Source organism: Crocuta crocuta, unplaced genomic scaffold, assembly GCF_008692635.1.
Source record: "Crocuta crocuta isolate KB4526 unplaced genomic scaffold, BGI_CrCroc_1.0 scaffold245, whole genome shotgun sequence".
NCBI lineage: Eukaryota > Metazoa > Chordata > Mammalia > Carnivora > Hyaenidae > Crocuta > Crocuta crocuta.
In genome coordinates, this window is record NW_027530358.1 from 143,104 (window position 1) to 157,968 (window position 14,865).

Below are 14,865 nucleotides of genomic sequence, written 5' to 3' on the forward strand. Positions count from 1 at the left end.
TAGAGTCATCGGAATCTGCTATGATCTATACCAGCAATATAGATGTTTTAAGTGTTATTAAGTTTGTAGTTTGTACCTTTTACAAATGTATCTGATTGACAGAACTAAAATCACATTTAAATCCTAGCTTCAAGAACAACTTAAAATGTGGTCTTTGCAGTCTTTGTATATAGATAGACATATCTGATGGACTTTGCAAGACGCAAAATGTTTAAGTTCATAATAAAATGTTTTTAGAGTCATGATAGACAAAAGATAAATCTAAACTATTCACATCAGTAAATCAAGTAAGCATTATTGTAATCCCCAATTTACAGATGTGGGAGTAGCATATAACATACTATAGAAGGACAGTTTTCTTGCAGACACTGTTCCGATGCATAAAGCCAAATTATTTTTGAGTAAATAGCATATGGTTAAAACTGACATTATGTAAGATAAAAGTTAAGTAAGACATTATGTAAGATAAGATAATTTATTAGGTACTTGGAAGGTACCAGACATGTTTGTAAGCCATTTTTAAGCCTTGTCTAAATAAATATTTACAACTACTACCAGAGGAAATCCTATAATTCTCATTATTTTTTACATTAGGAAGTTTAAGTTGACTCATGGAGAGTTGGGCTAATTCTCCCAAGGTCTCAAAAATGGAATTGTGTTTCTGGAGGTTATATAGAGTGAATGATAGAGTAGATGGGCTGCTATTGAGACTTGAAAATATCTGTCTCAATGAAGCCACTGATATACGCTAAGTAAATAATATTGTTGAACACCATTATTATATTTCACTATTGTCTATCTGAAAACATCTCAAGTTAAGAAAACATTAAAACTGTGATAACCATGAGAGTCTAATCATGTGGTTCCATATGGTGCCTTAATGATTAAAAGATAAGATTTTATTATACACTGTTATAACGTATATTGGCCATACATACATTATTTTCTTCCTATGAATTTCTATGTCTCATTCTTTAAAAGGAGAAGAGAAACGTACCCATTTAAGGGGATTGTTAAAACTTAGAGGAGTAGATAAAATGTTTAATATTGTTTAAAACATACAATATTCACATGAAGAAAATGAGAGTATTGATTTTATAGCATTATTTTATCTGTGCCTAATAAATTGGATCTGTAAAATTAGTTTTTCTTGGAAAACATAAAAAAGAAGTAATGGCTACTTATGTTGCCTTCTGTTTATTTCCATATGATTCACATTCACTTCTCTCACTTTTACAATTGTGTTATATGCCATCATTATTCTCTTTGTCCAGAATATCCATTTAATTGTATTTACTATTTTGACTTGGAATTCTTACTTCATTACTGCAAATATTGTGAGCAATCCCATATTTTATATTGACATAGCCCTTGGTATATGTTTTTATAAAGACTAGTTCTATATCTAAATGACCCCCCCTTTTTATCTGTTTCCTGATATCTTATAAGATGGAGATGGTATATCTTACTAACCAAATGGCTAGCACATACCTGCAATGTAGTTGCTTTAAAAGTATTTTTAGAAATAACATCTAAATGAATTTTCAATGATATAAGAATTAGGAAGAAATTATATTTGTGAGATTCTTAGTCTGTTATAGGAAGCTGTTCCTATCCACATATAGGGATTAAGTATTGTTATTGGTTTTTCTTTCTGTTTGTTTTGTTTGTATGGGTTAAATTTGGCAAATATACCTCAGTGTTCACTAGATGGAAATGCCTGAAATAGTCCTAGAAATCTACACTGTGGTCATTGATATAAATTCTTTCAAATAGATCCGAGAGAGTAATAGAAATGGAATGGTAATGGGTTAAACTGAGTATAAGATTAATGTATGATTCACAATGCAGTTTGAAGGTAGAGGGAGCCTTGCTGGAGAATGTTTTGGAGAATATCATAATCCTATTCCCCAAACCCTTTTTACTCAGCAAATAATGTGACTTTGTGTATAACATATATGCTAATGACCGAGAAATAAAATAAAAGTGAAAACTAAGACAGCCAAAGTAGGCAAGGTTTATCTTATGCATGTGACTTTAGGATTAAAAAGAACCAACATGTAGCAATTTTTATGAAATTGGCCATAATTGTGCTAAGAGGAAAAACAGGAGAACTGGCATTTTCTTTGACAGTGATAACATCACCTGACCTATAGGTTGTTTAGACCTAAGCTACTGCATTTATCAAATTAAATATTAATTCCATGTTGTTTTTCTCCCCACTAGAATTGGGCAATAATCGTTTTTTCTTCACTATATCCCCAGTACCTGTCATAAAATAAGTAAGAAAAGCATGAATGAGTTCATCACACATTAGAAAGTCCTTTAATTTAACAATTCTAATATTCACTATGAACTTTTATTCATCAAATGTTACAAATGAAATTCAGTGTGAAAATGAAAGTAACCCAGTAGTTTGGATTTTGAGATGAAAGGAGTGATTTAAATCCCAGTTCTGAAAGCTGCAGTCTCTGTAACATTGAACTCTCAAGCTTGATCTCATTGTGTTCATTCACCTATAAGTTAGGAAAAATAATGTTATTTTCTATGAGTTTTTGTAAAATAAATACTGTATGTGACTTGCTTAATACAAAGAAAAGTGTGTAGAATATTATCAACAGACGTTACTTCTGATCCATATTTCCCCAAATCCTGAAGTTGATTCTAGATGTGGCAATTAAAATCAGTTCCTCAGAAAGATGAACTTTTACCAGTTTCTCAGAGTTTCATGCATTTTATACATTTGATATATTTTACATTGCCTGTTCTCTACCTATTTTTTTAATTTTTTGGAGGTATTTGATTTACCTAAAGAAAAATACCTCTGACTAAAGGAGAATAGCAATTGAAAGCACATCATTAAGTTGTTGTCAGGATTAAATGGGTTAATACAAAGGAAACAATAGATCTGGAGTATAGGAATTGCTGAAAAATCTTATGTTATCTTCTACCTCTGTCTCTCTTTCTTCTTCTCTTCATTAGTATTATGATTAATAGTATAAAGATTTTTTAATATGTATGAGCTTCTAATATCTAAAATAATTAAGTAGATATTTATATTTTATTCCTAACCTCCTAATGATTGTGTTTATTAGATTTCATAGAAATTACAAATAGAATCCAAATGTTCTAATAATATTAATTTCTATTAGTCAGTAAGACTGAAAATTTCAGAGGTCTGCATCTATTCTTAATGCGTTCAAACTAAAGACCAATGTCTCTTCAAAAGCAAACCACTCTCATTCAAAATCATAATCATCAACCCAAATTTATTTATTCATCCAAATACCTTTGAATAAAACTTTTGAGTGTACAGAAAATTCTGAAACAATAATCACATTATCAAATTTATGGAGTTCAATGATTGGGAAATTTTAATAGGAGAATGGGAAAAAAGGGGAAGATACATAACTCTGGTAAAGGAAAGTGAGTTTTGAGAAAGTAAATAACAAAAAGCATTTAAAAGCATATCATTCTTTTTAAAAATTTTTAATGTTTTATTTATTTTTGAGAGAGAGAGAAACAGTTGCAAGCTGGGGAGGGACAGAGAGAGAGAGAGAGAAAGCTTGAAGACACAGAATCTTACATAGGCTCCAGGCTCTGAGCTGTCAGACCAGAGCCTGATGCGGGGCTGGAACCATGCCACACAGGCGCCCCAAGCGTTTTATTCTTTTAATGCTACCAATGCCTTCAATTATTGGAGAAAAACATGACCTTTTGGACAGTGTCCTTAAAGGCTTGCTTTACTTGCTGGTTCCTCAGGGTATATATAAATGGATTCATCATAGGAGCCACAGAAGTGTTCAGAATAGCTACTCCTTTGGTCAATGAGGCCTTCTCTTTTGCAGAAGGGTTGGCATACATGAAAATGCAGCTCCCATAAGAGATGGAAATGACAATCATGTGAGAGGAGCATGTAGAAAATGCCTTTTTTCTCTGACTGGCAGAAGGCAGTTTCAGAATTGTTCTGATGATGAACATGTAGGATAGAATTATTAATGCCAAAGTGAAAAGCAGAATGACTATTGCCGAGTAAAAACCAATCACTTCTAGGAGCCATGTGTCAGAGCAAGATAATTGCAAGAGGGGAAAGTAGTCACAAGCAAAGTGATCAATGACATTGGAGCCACAGTAATCTAACTGGAGAAAAAGAATAACTGGTGGGAAGATATTTAAGAATCCTGCCAGCCAAGCACAAAAGACAAGTAAAATGCAGACTCTTTTGCTCATGATGGTTGTATAATGTAGGGGTTTACAGATGGCTACATAGCGATCATAGGACATGGCAGTTAGAAGATAAAACTCAGTTATACCCATGAAGATGAAGAAAAACAACTGAGCAGTGCAATTATTGTATGAAATAGATTTGTCTCTGGTGATAATTGTGCCCAGAAATCTAGGAATACAGACCGTTGTAAAGGATATTTCTAATACAGAGAAGTTCCTGAGGAAGAAATACATAGGGGTCTGTAGATGGGAATCCACCAAGGTGAGAGTGATGATGGTCAAATTTCCAGTGACACTTAATATATACATGGTAATTAAAAAGAGGAAGATCACAATCTGAAGCTCTGGGTCATCTGATAGCCCTAGGAGAATGAATTCTTTGGGTACTGTGTGGTTTTTCATTGCTGATCTTTTCTTCCACCTTTTAGAACAGAGAATGTATGTTTCCCTATAGGACATAAAAAGTGAAAACAGGATTGGAGTTAGAGTTTAAGGATCTTAAAATATCCATGATGATGAATAATCTATGGAAGCCAAAAACACACCTTCCCCTTTAGCAACTCTCTCCAGTTTCTACTGGACCTTATATTCAAGTAATAAATATGATCTGAAGTTAAAGGTTTATCTATTTTTGTTGAAAATACATAATCACAGTCCATGGATAAAAACCAAGTCTTGTGCTAACATTTAGGCAGAAACTATATCTTCTAATGTTTCTTTAAGATTAAGCTTCTAATTATTCTCTTCTTTATAAATACATGAAAATATTTCAATTGATCTTTTCCTCAATATAAAAACTAGTCTGAATTATGGATAATCTAAGTATAGAGTTTGAAATCTTACAGGGATTGTTTAGGCTACATTTTCTATTTTGAAGCCCACATAGTTGAGGGAACTTCCCCAAGGTTAAACAACTTGTCACCCTAGTAATCATCTCAAGTTAGAACATACATGTTTATCCACGGGAATGTTTTGCTCACAGTTTCTCATTAATTACCTTCTTAAAGGTTTGGTTGATGCTATCATTTTCTTACTTCTTAAAATCCTTTTCTGATAACAAGTCCAGAAGGACAAAAAGGCAATCTTCTATCACTAAAATAATTATAGCCGAGAAATAGTTTAATTCATACAATGCAGATTCTTTTTTTTTTTTTTTACAATATTGTCATGGAAAATGGACAAGTAGATAATCAATATAACATTTACTGGAAAGCAGATATCCTTTCCAATAGGAAATTAAAAAAATTTTTTTTTAATTTTTACTTAAATCCAGGTTAGTTAGCATACAGTATAATAATGATTTCAGGAGTAGAACTTAATGATTCATCACTTACATATGACAGTCAGTGCTCATCCCAACAAATGTTCTCTTTAATGCCTATTTCTCACCCAATACCCCTCTGTAATGTATGTAACAAAAATTATTATAATATATATCTACCTTTAAAATTAAATGTAGTAAGCATATTTACACCTGAATTTAACAGAAAAAATAAGCAATTAGAAGAGATATTAACTATGGAAAAGAGGTGTTTTATTCCAAGAAGTGGTAGCTCTTAAAAGGGAGAGAATAAAAGATTCAATAGGACATTTTTAAAAAATCATATTTTTATAACAGAATACCTTTCCAAGTTAGAAAGAAATGAACAATCCAAGACTTATTTCTGTGTTCCTCCTTTAGCATTTCATTAATAGTCTCTTGGTAGTAAACAATTATTTAATTTTTAATATTGATAGGTTTGTGAATCCACAAACTTATATACAAATAATAGTTTTAAAGACATTTGAATACAATGAAAGTATATATATTATATTGAAGAATAAAAATTGACTTACTTCCTGGTTCTTGTTGATGAGTTAGTCTCAGATTTATCATCTGATTTGCTTAAACATTTACATAATTTCTGAGCTGCTAAATTGAGTTAGCAAAAGATTTGGTTTCTATTGTGCTCTAAAAACAAGTATGTTGATGTAGCTTTTTCATAGTTTTAAGGATCATAATTCTCTTTGTTGTTAGATTAGTTATATGTGACTCACAATATCCTTCATTATTGATACTGTGAAAGTCTGAGGACATTTTATTATAATACAGCTCATTCTGGCTTTTCATCTCTTATCAAGCTCCATGTACAAAATCAGTTCACCTGGTTGACTAGTAAAGTACTCTTCCATTTGCATCTTTTCATATAGTACGAAACAGTGATTTATTAAATCATTTTTTTTCTATTTGTGTAAACATTTAAAATCAATAGTTTGTAATTCTATGATCATACACCTATAAAACCTAAGTAGCATTTTCCTTAGGTTCAGGGATTGCTATATTTTCCTGCAAATGCTGTTTTGAAAAACACAAGATAAAGAATGTTCTTCCCTATGCATGCCATACAAATGGAACTGGACTTATTTTATGTGTCTTTTTGTTGGCCCAGGGGAATTCATTAAGTAAAGCAAGTACCAAGGAGAAGAATCATTAAAGATAGGGGTAAATCATTTTTATAAATATTGATTAAAAAATATAAAAAGCAAACTTACTGAAGTAAATAGGCAAATATACAAACAATGTATATAATGAATGTATGAGACCTGAACTTGGAATATCACCCTTCTGATTATACAAGGAATTCACATTTTTCTCCCAGAAACTTTGGAATTTTCCTCAGTAGAATTGGTATCCTTATATCCTTTGAATTCTGGCAACCTAGAGAAGAATTCTTTAGCAGAATGAAATGGTAGAAAACACTGCTATTGATTTCTGGTGTGAACTGATTGCCTTCTGTAATGGACAACCTATTATAGACATGAGAAGGTTTATCCCTGTATTGAATTTAGGGAAAGCTTTCCCATAGCTCCTGCTAATGTGACTTTTCTTGTCTTTTGAGCACTTTCCTTCACGATATTATTTACTTCCATTAAATCCTGGTTTATATTTGTGCATATGACACCTTTTTCTTGTGAGAATATTTATGAACCAGTAAAATAAATATCTGGAAATCTGGCATCGAATATTTTTAACTTGTTTATTTGCACATTTTCTTCAGTGAGAGATGCCATTTTTATTACTAGAAGAATACAATATTTGAATACTGTATGTACACATATATATAATTTTACATTTGATGACTTCTCTTTATTTTCTACAGTTAAAAGTGTGGACATAAAACATGCATGCATTTAATGCCAGAAATGCAGATAATATGCAGGATTTAAAGACGAGAATATTTAGAAAGTGGGACAAAAGAAAGAAGTGAGAAAGGATGAACAAACCACTAGCTAACACATAGAACAATACATAGACACTGAGATGTCTTGAATTTATTTGTTTGTTTTAATATTTATTTATTTATTTAGAGAGAGTGAGAGAGAGGGAGAGAGAGAGATGAGAGTGAGCAGGGGAGTAGCAGAGAGGGAGGGAGAGAGAATCCCAAGCAGGCTCTGTTCTGTCAGCACAAACCCCGATGCAGGGTTCGAGCTCATGAACTGTGAGATCATGACCTGAGTGAAACCAAGAGTTGGGTGCTTAACCTACTGAGCCACCCAGGCGTCCTGAGTTGTGTTGAATTTATAATTGATACATATTAAAATAGGCATTGAAAATACTCATTCAATATATTTCAGTAGAGATAGTGAAACTGATTTTCTACTTAGGAAAATTCTATTCCTTTGCCTTAATTTTTGTTTCCAAATAGTGATTCTATTTTGTTTTGAGCTTTTCTTGATTAACAGGCACTGATCATACACTTAAATTATCTCAACTTTTTAGAACAAGCAGACAACACAAAACCCCTGAGGTCAGTGCTATTATTCGGGTAAAGAGTCTGGAGCAGAAAGAAGTTAGTTAAGTGTCTGCTGACCACACTTGTGTGTTTGTGAGCAATGCAGTCTTATTGATTTTCTTAGAGGAAAAGGGAGTGAGTTTCTATCTCACAAAGCACTGCACTTCATTTCACATATCCTATTAGACAGGTTTCTTCTCCATATCTTTTCTGAGACTTTTAGATGCTGAATTGCCTGTCTTTCTTCCTTCATCATTCTCCACTCTCTTACTTTCTACCATTATTATTTTATTCCTAGTTCCTAATAGCTGTCTAGCTTTTCTCTGGGCCTCCTCATAATTTACTTTTAATTAAGACTGATTATACCTGTTACCTTCATCTCTCCAAGATACTAGGACATCTGGCTTTTAATAATGTGTCAATTACCTTCATATATTCTGAGGTTGATGAGTGACTGTGTTTTAGGCCAATGAAACACATTGTTCAGGTACCAGGCTTCACTCTCCTACAGTTACAAATAATGTTTTACGATAACGTGTTCAAAATTGTAAATAAAATTTATTAAATCAAGTGGTTAAAGGATCCAAATAATTTAAGGCTTTCTTAAAGGACCTCTTGTAGAGTTCTGAGCATGGGTGGCTCAGTTGGTTGAGACTCTTGATTTTGGCTAGGGTCATGGTCTCAGGGTCAAGGGATCAAGCCCCACATTGAGCTCCATGCTGAACGCAGAGCCTGCTTGGGCTCTCCCTCTGCCCCTCTCCTAACCCTTGCTCTCTCTCTCTCTAAAATAAATTTTAAAAAATTATTAAAGACTTTCTCTGAACCTTAACTGACATCATATTGCTAAATAATTCCAGTGCATACAACTAATTATGTTCGGTGATATATTAACATCCTTTATAGGTAGGCTGCCCCTACCATCCCGCAGAATATCTGATTGGTCTCCCATTTACTGAGTACCATCATTTAGTTGAGCTATTATTCTATAAATTGAATTTATAATCTCAAAAGTGTATTGATTGACAGATGATGTTGGATTTCGTACATTACTAGGTGTAACCCAAATAGTTATAGATTTTTCTATGAGAAAAACAAGGGTTTACATCATGGGAATTCCTACCATTAGAATGCTCATTAGGAAAACCTTAAGAAGTGATATTATTGACTTCATGAAGAGTCAAATAGATTTTTACATAGTTGTCAAATGGCCTAACGTTAAGTAAAAGAAGAAAATGAACACCAAATGCATTATAAAATATTCAGCAAATTATTTCTTTATCATACAAAGTTGTCTAGTTAAAATGAAAAACACATTTTATTTGAACATTGTTTTAAAAGCTAATGCAATGTCATGTACATTATTGTATAAATTGTGTGTGTTTCTGTTGGCCAAAATATTTAGTCAGTGCTCTGATTACTAGGACACTGGAGCCATTCTACATTATTTAAACATATTTATTTATTGAAAAGATATTTATTGAGTATCCACTACATGGCAGACACATGTTCTAAATGAGGAGGATTAGTGACGTCCAGTAAATGTTTCACAACTGCCTCTCAGCGAGTGGGTTGAGGAGCCTATCAGTAGAGCTTATCAATTTTTAAGATGTAAAGTCTCCCACCGTGGCAGGTGCTGTGGCCTCCCTGAATGCAGAATTGAGGAGACACAAACCCAGCTGGCTGCTGGGAAGTGGATAGGCAGGCCTCGGCACAGCACTGCTGGAGCACATCGTTTTGTCTACAAAGTGGACAGAGATCCCTGCTTTCACAGGGGAGGAGAGTGAGATGGACAATAAGAAATGGACACGATTGATTAGTATATATATGGTCTCTTATAAATTAATCAATGTTTTGTAAAAGAAGAGAAAATGTAAAAACCTTGGANCAATGGACACGATTGATTAGTATATATATATGGTCTCTTATAAATTAATCAATGTTTTGTAAAAGAAGAGAAAATGTAAAAACCTTGGAAGCGGGGAGCTACTACAATTTTAAACAGTGTCACTGGGGTGAGCCTACAGTTGATCTTGGCCAAATGGCCGAGAAGCGATGGGGTGGGCCTTACTGAGATGGCACGTGGATGTCTGGGATATCCCATGCAGATATCTGGGAAAGGAGTATGTCCGACCTAAGAAACATTTAGTGTAAGTGCACTAAGGCCTTAGGAGGAAATCTTGTTATATGTAAAGAAATATTTATTTGTTTCTTCTTTTCCTGTAGTTTTAAATGTATTCTTTATTCTTGTGCCCATGTCCTGGATAGAACTTGAGAATAGAGTGCTGAATAAAAACAGTGAGAGTGGGCTTGTGATAGATTTTTCTTAAATAAGATTTCTATGAACAAAGTATATTATGAAACAAAGAAGGCATCGTTTCCATTTAAGTGGATTGTCCCTGCAAGCTTTTATATCAAAATAGCCAGTAAAGATAAGAGAAAGTTACAACTCTTAGCCATTGATTATCAAAAAGAGCAGTTTAACATCAACCACTCATTTAAAGATACCCCTGAACCACAACAAATGTAGTTATATCTGGTATCTAGTATTTATTTCTTCAAGGTTTTTTTTTTAAAGAACTTATCTAATAAATATGAGTTCCAAACAAAAGGACTAATTTAAGTTTTCCTTAATTATGTATTCATAATTATGTTTTAAATTGATAAATTATATGGCACAGAAAACTTTAAACTGAATAATGAAAGATTTTTTTGATTTCTCAAAAAATATATATATACATTATTCTTTCAGTTTTACCATTTTTTAAATAATTACTAATAGTGCTATAATATAGGAGAGGATAGTACTTATAATATTCTACTAAAACTGCCAAGCTATATTTATGGTCTTTGTGTAGTAAATTTAAAATAATGTTAAATGTGATTTAATATTTTCTGAATGTCTAGAAAGAGTCTTTCCTGATGAAATTATAAAACAGTTTTCTCCCTAATGCTTTTCGGTCTGTCTTTTTCTGTTTCTTAATTCTCTAAGAATTACTGTGGAAAAATTAGAATTTAAAACTATTTAAAAGAAGGAACTGAGGCAAGCCTCATAGTTACAGAGTGTAAAGACTAACTCAAAGGAGGGGAAATGCATGAGAGAGGGATAGAATTTGAATAGGTAAAAATATATATTCAAGTATCTTTAGTATATTGCTGGCAACAGAAATAAAGCAATGAAAAATAACTCCAGTGAGGCTTCGCGGATATTCATTGACTTTTAAGGGGCCCTGGTTTTTGTTTAACTATTCTTCACTATACCTTTAATTTATGACAGTGCTTTTATTTTTTTTTTCATTTTTTTTGGAAAAATACAATCTTTCTTGCCCTGTCCGTGAAGGCTTGCCTGACTTGCTGATTCCTTAGGCTGTAAATAAAGGGGTTCAGCATGGGGGCCACTGAGGTGTTTAGCACAGCAACGCCCTTGCTCAGAGACACTCTGTCTTTTGCTGATGGATTAATGTACATGAAAATGCAGCTGCCATAGGAGATGGAGATGACAATCATGTGGGAAGAGCAGGTGGAAAAGGCCTTTGTCCTCTGACTAGCAGAAGGAATTCTTAAAATTGTTCCAATGATATATATGTAGGACAGAATTATTAATGCCAAAGTGAACAGTAGAGTAAGCACAGCACAAGAAAAACCCACTCTTTCTAGGAATTTTGTGTCTGAACAAGAAAGGTGTAGTAAGGGGAAATAATCACAGGTAAAATGGTCTATAACATTGGACTTACAGTAATCAAGCTGAATGAACAGCATAAGTAATGGGAATATGATTAAGAATGAAGCCAGCCAGGAAGCAAAGACAAGGAGTATGCAGACTCTGGGGTTCATGATGGTCATGTAATGCAGAGGTTTGCAGATGGCAATGTAACGGTCATAGGACATTGCAGCCAGAAGGCAAAATTCAGTGACTCCCAAGAGAATGAAAAAAAAGAACTGAGTCATACAGTCATTAAAGGAAATGGTTTTATCTCCTGTCATTATGGTGCCCAGGAACTTGGGTATGCTGACAGTTGTGAATGAAACCTCTAATAAGGAGAAGTTTCTGAGGAAGAAATTCATGGGGGTCTGGAGGTGGGAATCCAGCAGGGTAAGGGTGATAATGGTCGGGTTGCCCGTGATGCTGAGCACGTAGGTGATGAACAGGAAGACAAAGATCAGCACCTGAAGCTGTGGGTCATCTGACAATCCCAGGAGGATAAACTCTGTTACTTTTGTGTGGTTTCTCATTTTTTTCTTCTCTTGTATAATCTAGAGGGAAAAGCACAAATAGAAAAATTGCATAAAAGAGGATTATCCATGGATATTGCTGGAATATGTCTCTGGAAGTAAACATATGCTGCACTGATTCAATTTTTGGCAATTAAATTAAATTAATCTAAGACAACTTAATAAAAGTAGGTAACACATGTTAAAGTAAATTTTTACCATATGGCACACTATGTATTTTACATAGATTGTTTCATCATAAAATCCTGATTTTACAGATTGGAAATGGAATCTAAAACAAGTGTTAAAAATCTTATATGAGTCATATACCCTAAATGAGAAAACAGTGATTTAAACCCAGGTTTTTCTGAATGTTTGATAACTGGAATAGAAATACTGCCTGTTGACACAGAAATACTTCTCTCAAGGGTTGCATTCCAACTGGGAAACTCCTTGTACTTTTTCCAACCACAGTAAAAGTGTCTCATTTCCTCATTTCTCTCATTGAATATCCTGTATTATTACTTACTCATAAAATACAGAAATACAGATGTGCAGGAAAAAGGTCCCTCAAATGGGAATGTCGCCAAAACTTGAAAGTCATTGAAGTTAAATCTTTAGCAATATGATAGATTTCTGTTTTCACTCTCACTCACATTCTCCTTTCAACCACTTACTCCTCATGTCAAGGCAGAGATAATGAATTCATTGCCAGAATGTTAATGTCCTCAGATTCTAGAGTACACAGAATATGGAAAAGGCAGGGCAGAAATTTAGTAGATTGGATTCATGTATTTTGTGGGCTAAGGAAGCAAAATTGTATGAATACCTAAAATAAACATTATCTTCTACAGAACTTTTATTTTTCTTCAAAGTTTCTTTCATCTAAATGTTGTAAGTGTATTCTCTCTATATATGTATTCTACTTTCTATAGCGTATTATATTTTTACATATTTTTCTATGTACATTAGCCTTTACTTGTAGAAACTTTATTTTTTCAACATCTGAGAGTAATCAAGGAAATAGCACATGAAATCCCTTTATTTTCTCTTCCTGAATCATCATCATTATCATCATCATCATCATCATCATCAATGCATTTTAGAGAAAACCTATAAATTCCCTCAATGAATTGAACTAGTCAATTATCATATCCCTTACTCTGTGCATTCTCATTAAATAGTTAGGTTTTTCAGTTCAGTGTTCTGAGAGAAGTTTTGCAATAGAATATTTAGTTTAATGATGTCAGATTGTTGATTTGTAGTATATGATGCATTATAATACTGTGAAATTTTTTTGTTGTTTTCTCTTACATGCCTGAGCTCTCTTTTCACTCACTACCCTGTTTAGCCAAAATATTAGTGTTGATTAGAAGGTAAATTTCAGCTAAAATGGATAATGCTAATAATAATACTGGAAAGTATTTGAGATTCACATGAAATGAATATTTCTTTTGCTATTTCTCAGAGACTGAAAACAGGCTGAAGAACACTTACTAGAGAAACAGACATCACAATGACATATTTTGTAAACAAACTTATAGTAATTCAAGTGTATAATAGATATTTCAACTAGGTCATTGTTCTTGAGGTGCCTGGGTGGCTCAGTTGATTGAGCATCTGACTTAGGGTCAGGTCATGATCTCACAGTTCATGAGTTTGAGCACCACATCAGCTCTCTGCTGTCAGCATAGAGCCTGCTTCAGATCCTCTAACCTCCTCTCTCTGCCCCTCCCCTGCTCACACTCTCTCAAAAATAAACATTTTAAAAAATCTTTAAAAAGACAAAGGTCATTGTTCTCAATTAACAATCCTCTATAATTAACAGCTGTATATATAGACTCTTTGATCTCTCAACCATTTCTGTGATGTATCTAGTAGAGTAATGAAAAATATATCCAAGACTCTAAAACATCATTTGAGGCTTTCCTTCTTAACCAGTCATCCATATTTCTTCTTCCTAGTCACATGAAACTTATGATTACAAGTTTAGTATGCTCTCTGCCCATTTTTGTTTTGATGAATTTTAACTATCCTGGATATCTTATTGGTGAACTATGTTGTGTGGTTCATTGAAAGTGAAAATTAACCTATTTAATGAACAAATACAGCTATTGTGCTAAATGAAATAACTGACATATGTGAATAAAATAATAAGCACCAACTAAGTATTTTATTTAAATAAATGACTTTTAGGACACCTCTGCCATTTCATATGAATTTTAAGGATGGCCTTAAAAGAATGGTTGAGAAAAGAACAGTACCTTCCTATTTCCTACTTAATACACAACAATTTAAAAATACCTATTAAAGTGTAAGAAATTGCTTTTCCTTGTTTTGTTTTAATAGTTAGGAAGAATGATTAGAGGCTCCCTAAACTCCACAATTTAGTTGGAAACTAACTTTATCATTCTGCATTCTCTATGAGTGCTGAAATCTCTCGAGTTAAAACTCCTAAGAAAGTTGTGAATACATATATCCTCAAGGCAATTTATACCCACAACATTACTACATAGTTTTCCAATTCTCAATCTCTCTCTCATTTGATAATCTTTTCCTTGGTATGAAGTATATATGCTAGGCTAACTTGTCAGAGTAGAGAGCAAAATGCTGGTTTAATCTGACGTCTTGAGTAATTGTTTGGTTTATACCTAGT

At 33.2% G+C, this 14,865-nt stretch overlaps 2 protein-coding genes across 2 annotated transcripts; both read right to left on the reverse strand.

Moving 5' to 3' along the window:
• Positions 1 to 3,690: 3,690 nt before the first annotated feature.
• LOC144233229 (olfactory receptor 6C3-like) lies at positions 3,691 to 4,629 on the reverse strand. Its single transcript, XM_077766060.1, has one exon. The coding sequence runs from the start codon at positions 4,627 to 4,629 to the stop codon at positions 3,691 to 3,693; it is 939 nt and encodes a 312-aa protein (XP_077622186.1).
• A 6,662-nt stretch (positions 4,630 to 11,291) lies between these two features.
• LOC144233230 (olfactory receptor 6C1-like) lies at positions 11,292 to 12,230 on the reverse strand. Its single transcript, XM_077766061.1, has one exon. The coding sequence runs from the start codon at positions 12,228 to 12,230 to the stop codon at positions 11,292 to 11,294; it is 939 nt and encodes a 312-aa protein (XP_077622187.1).
• Positions 12,231 to 14,865: the final 2,635 nt, after the last annotated feature.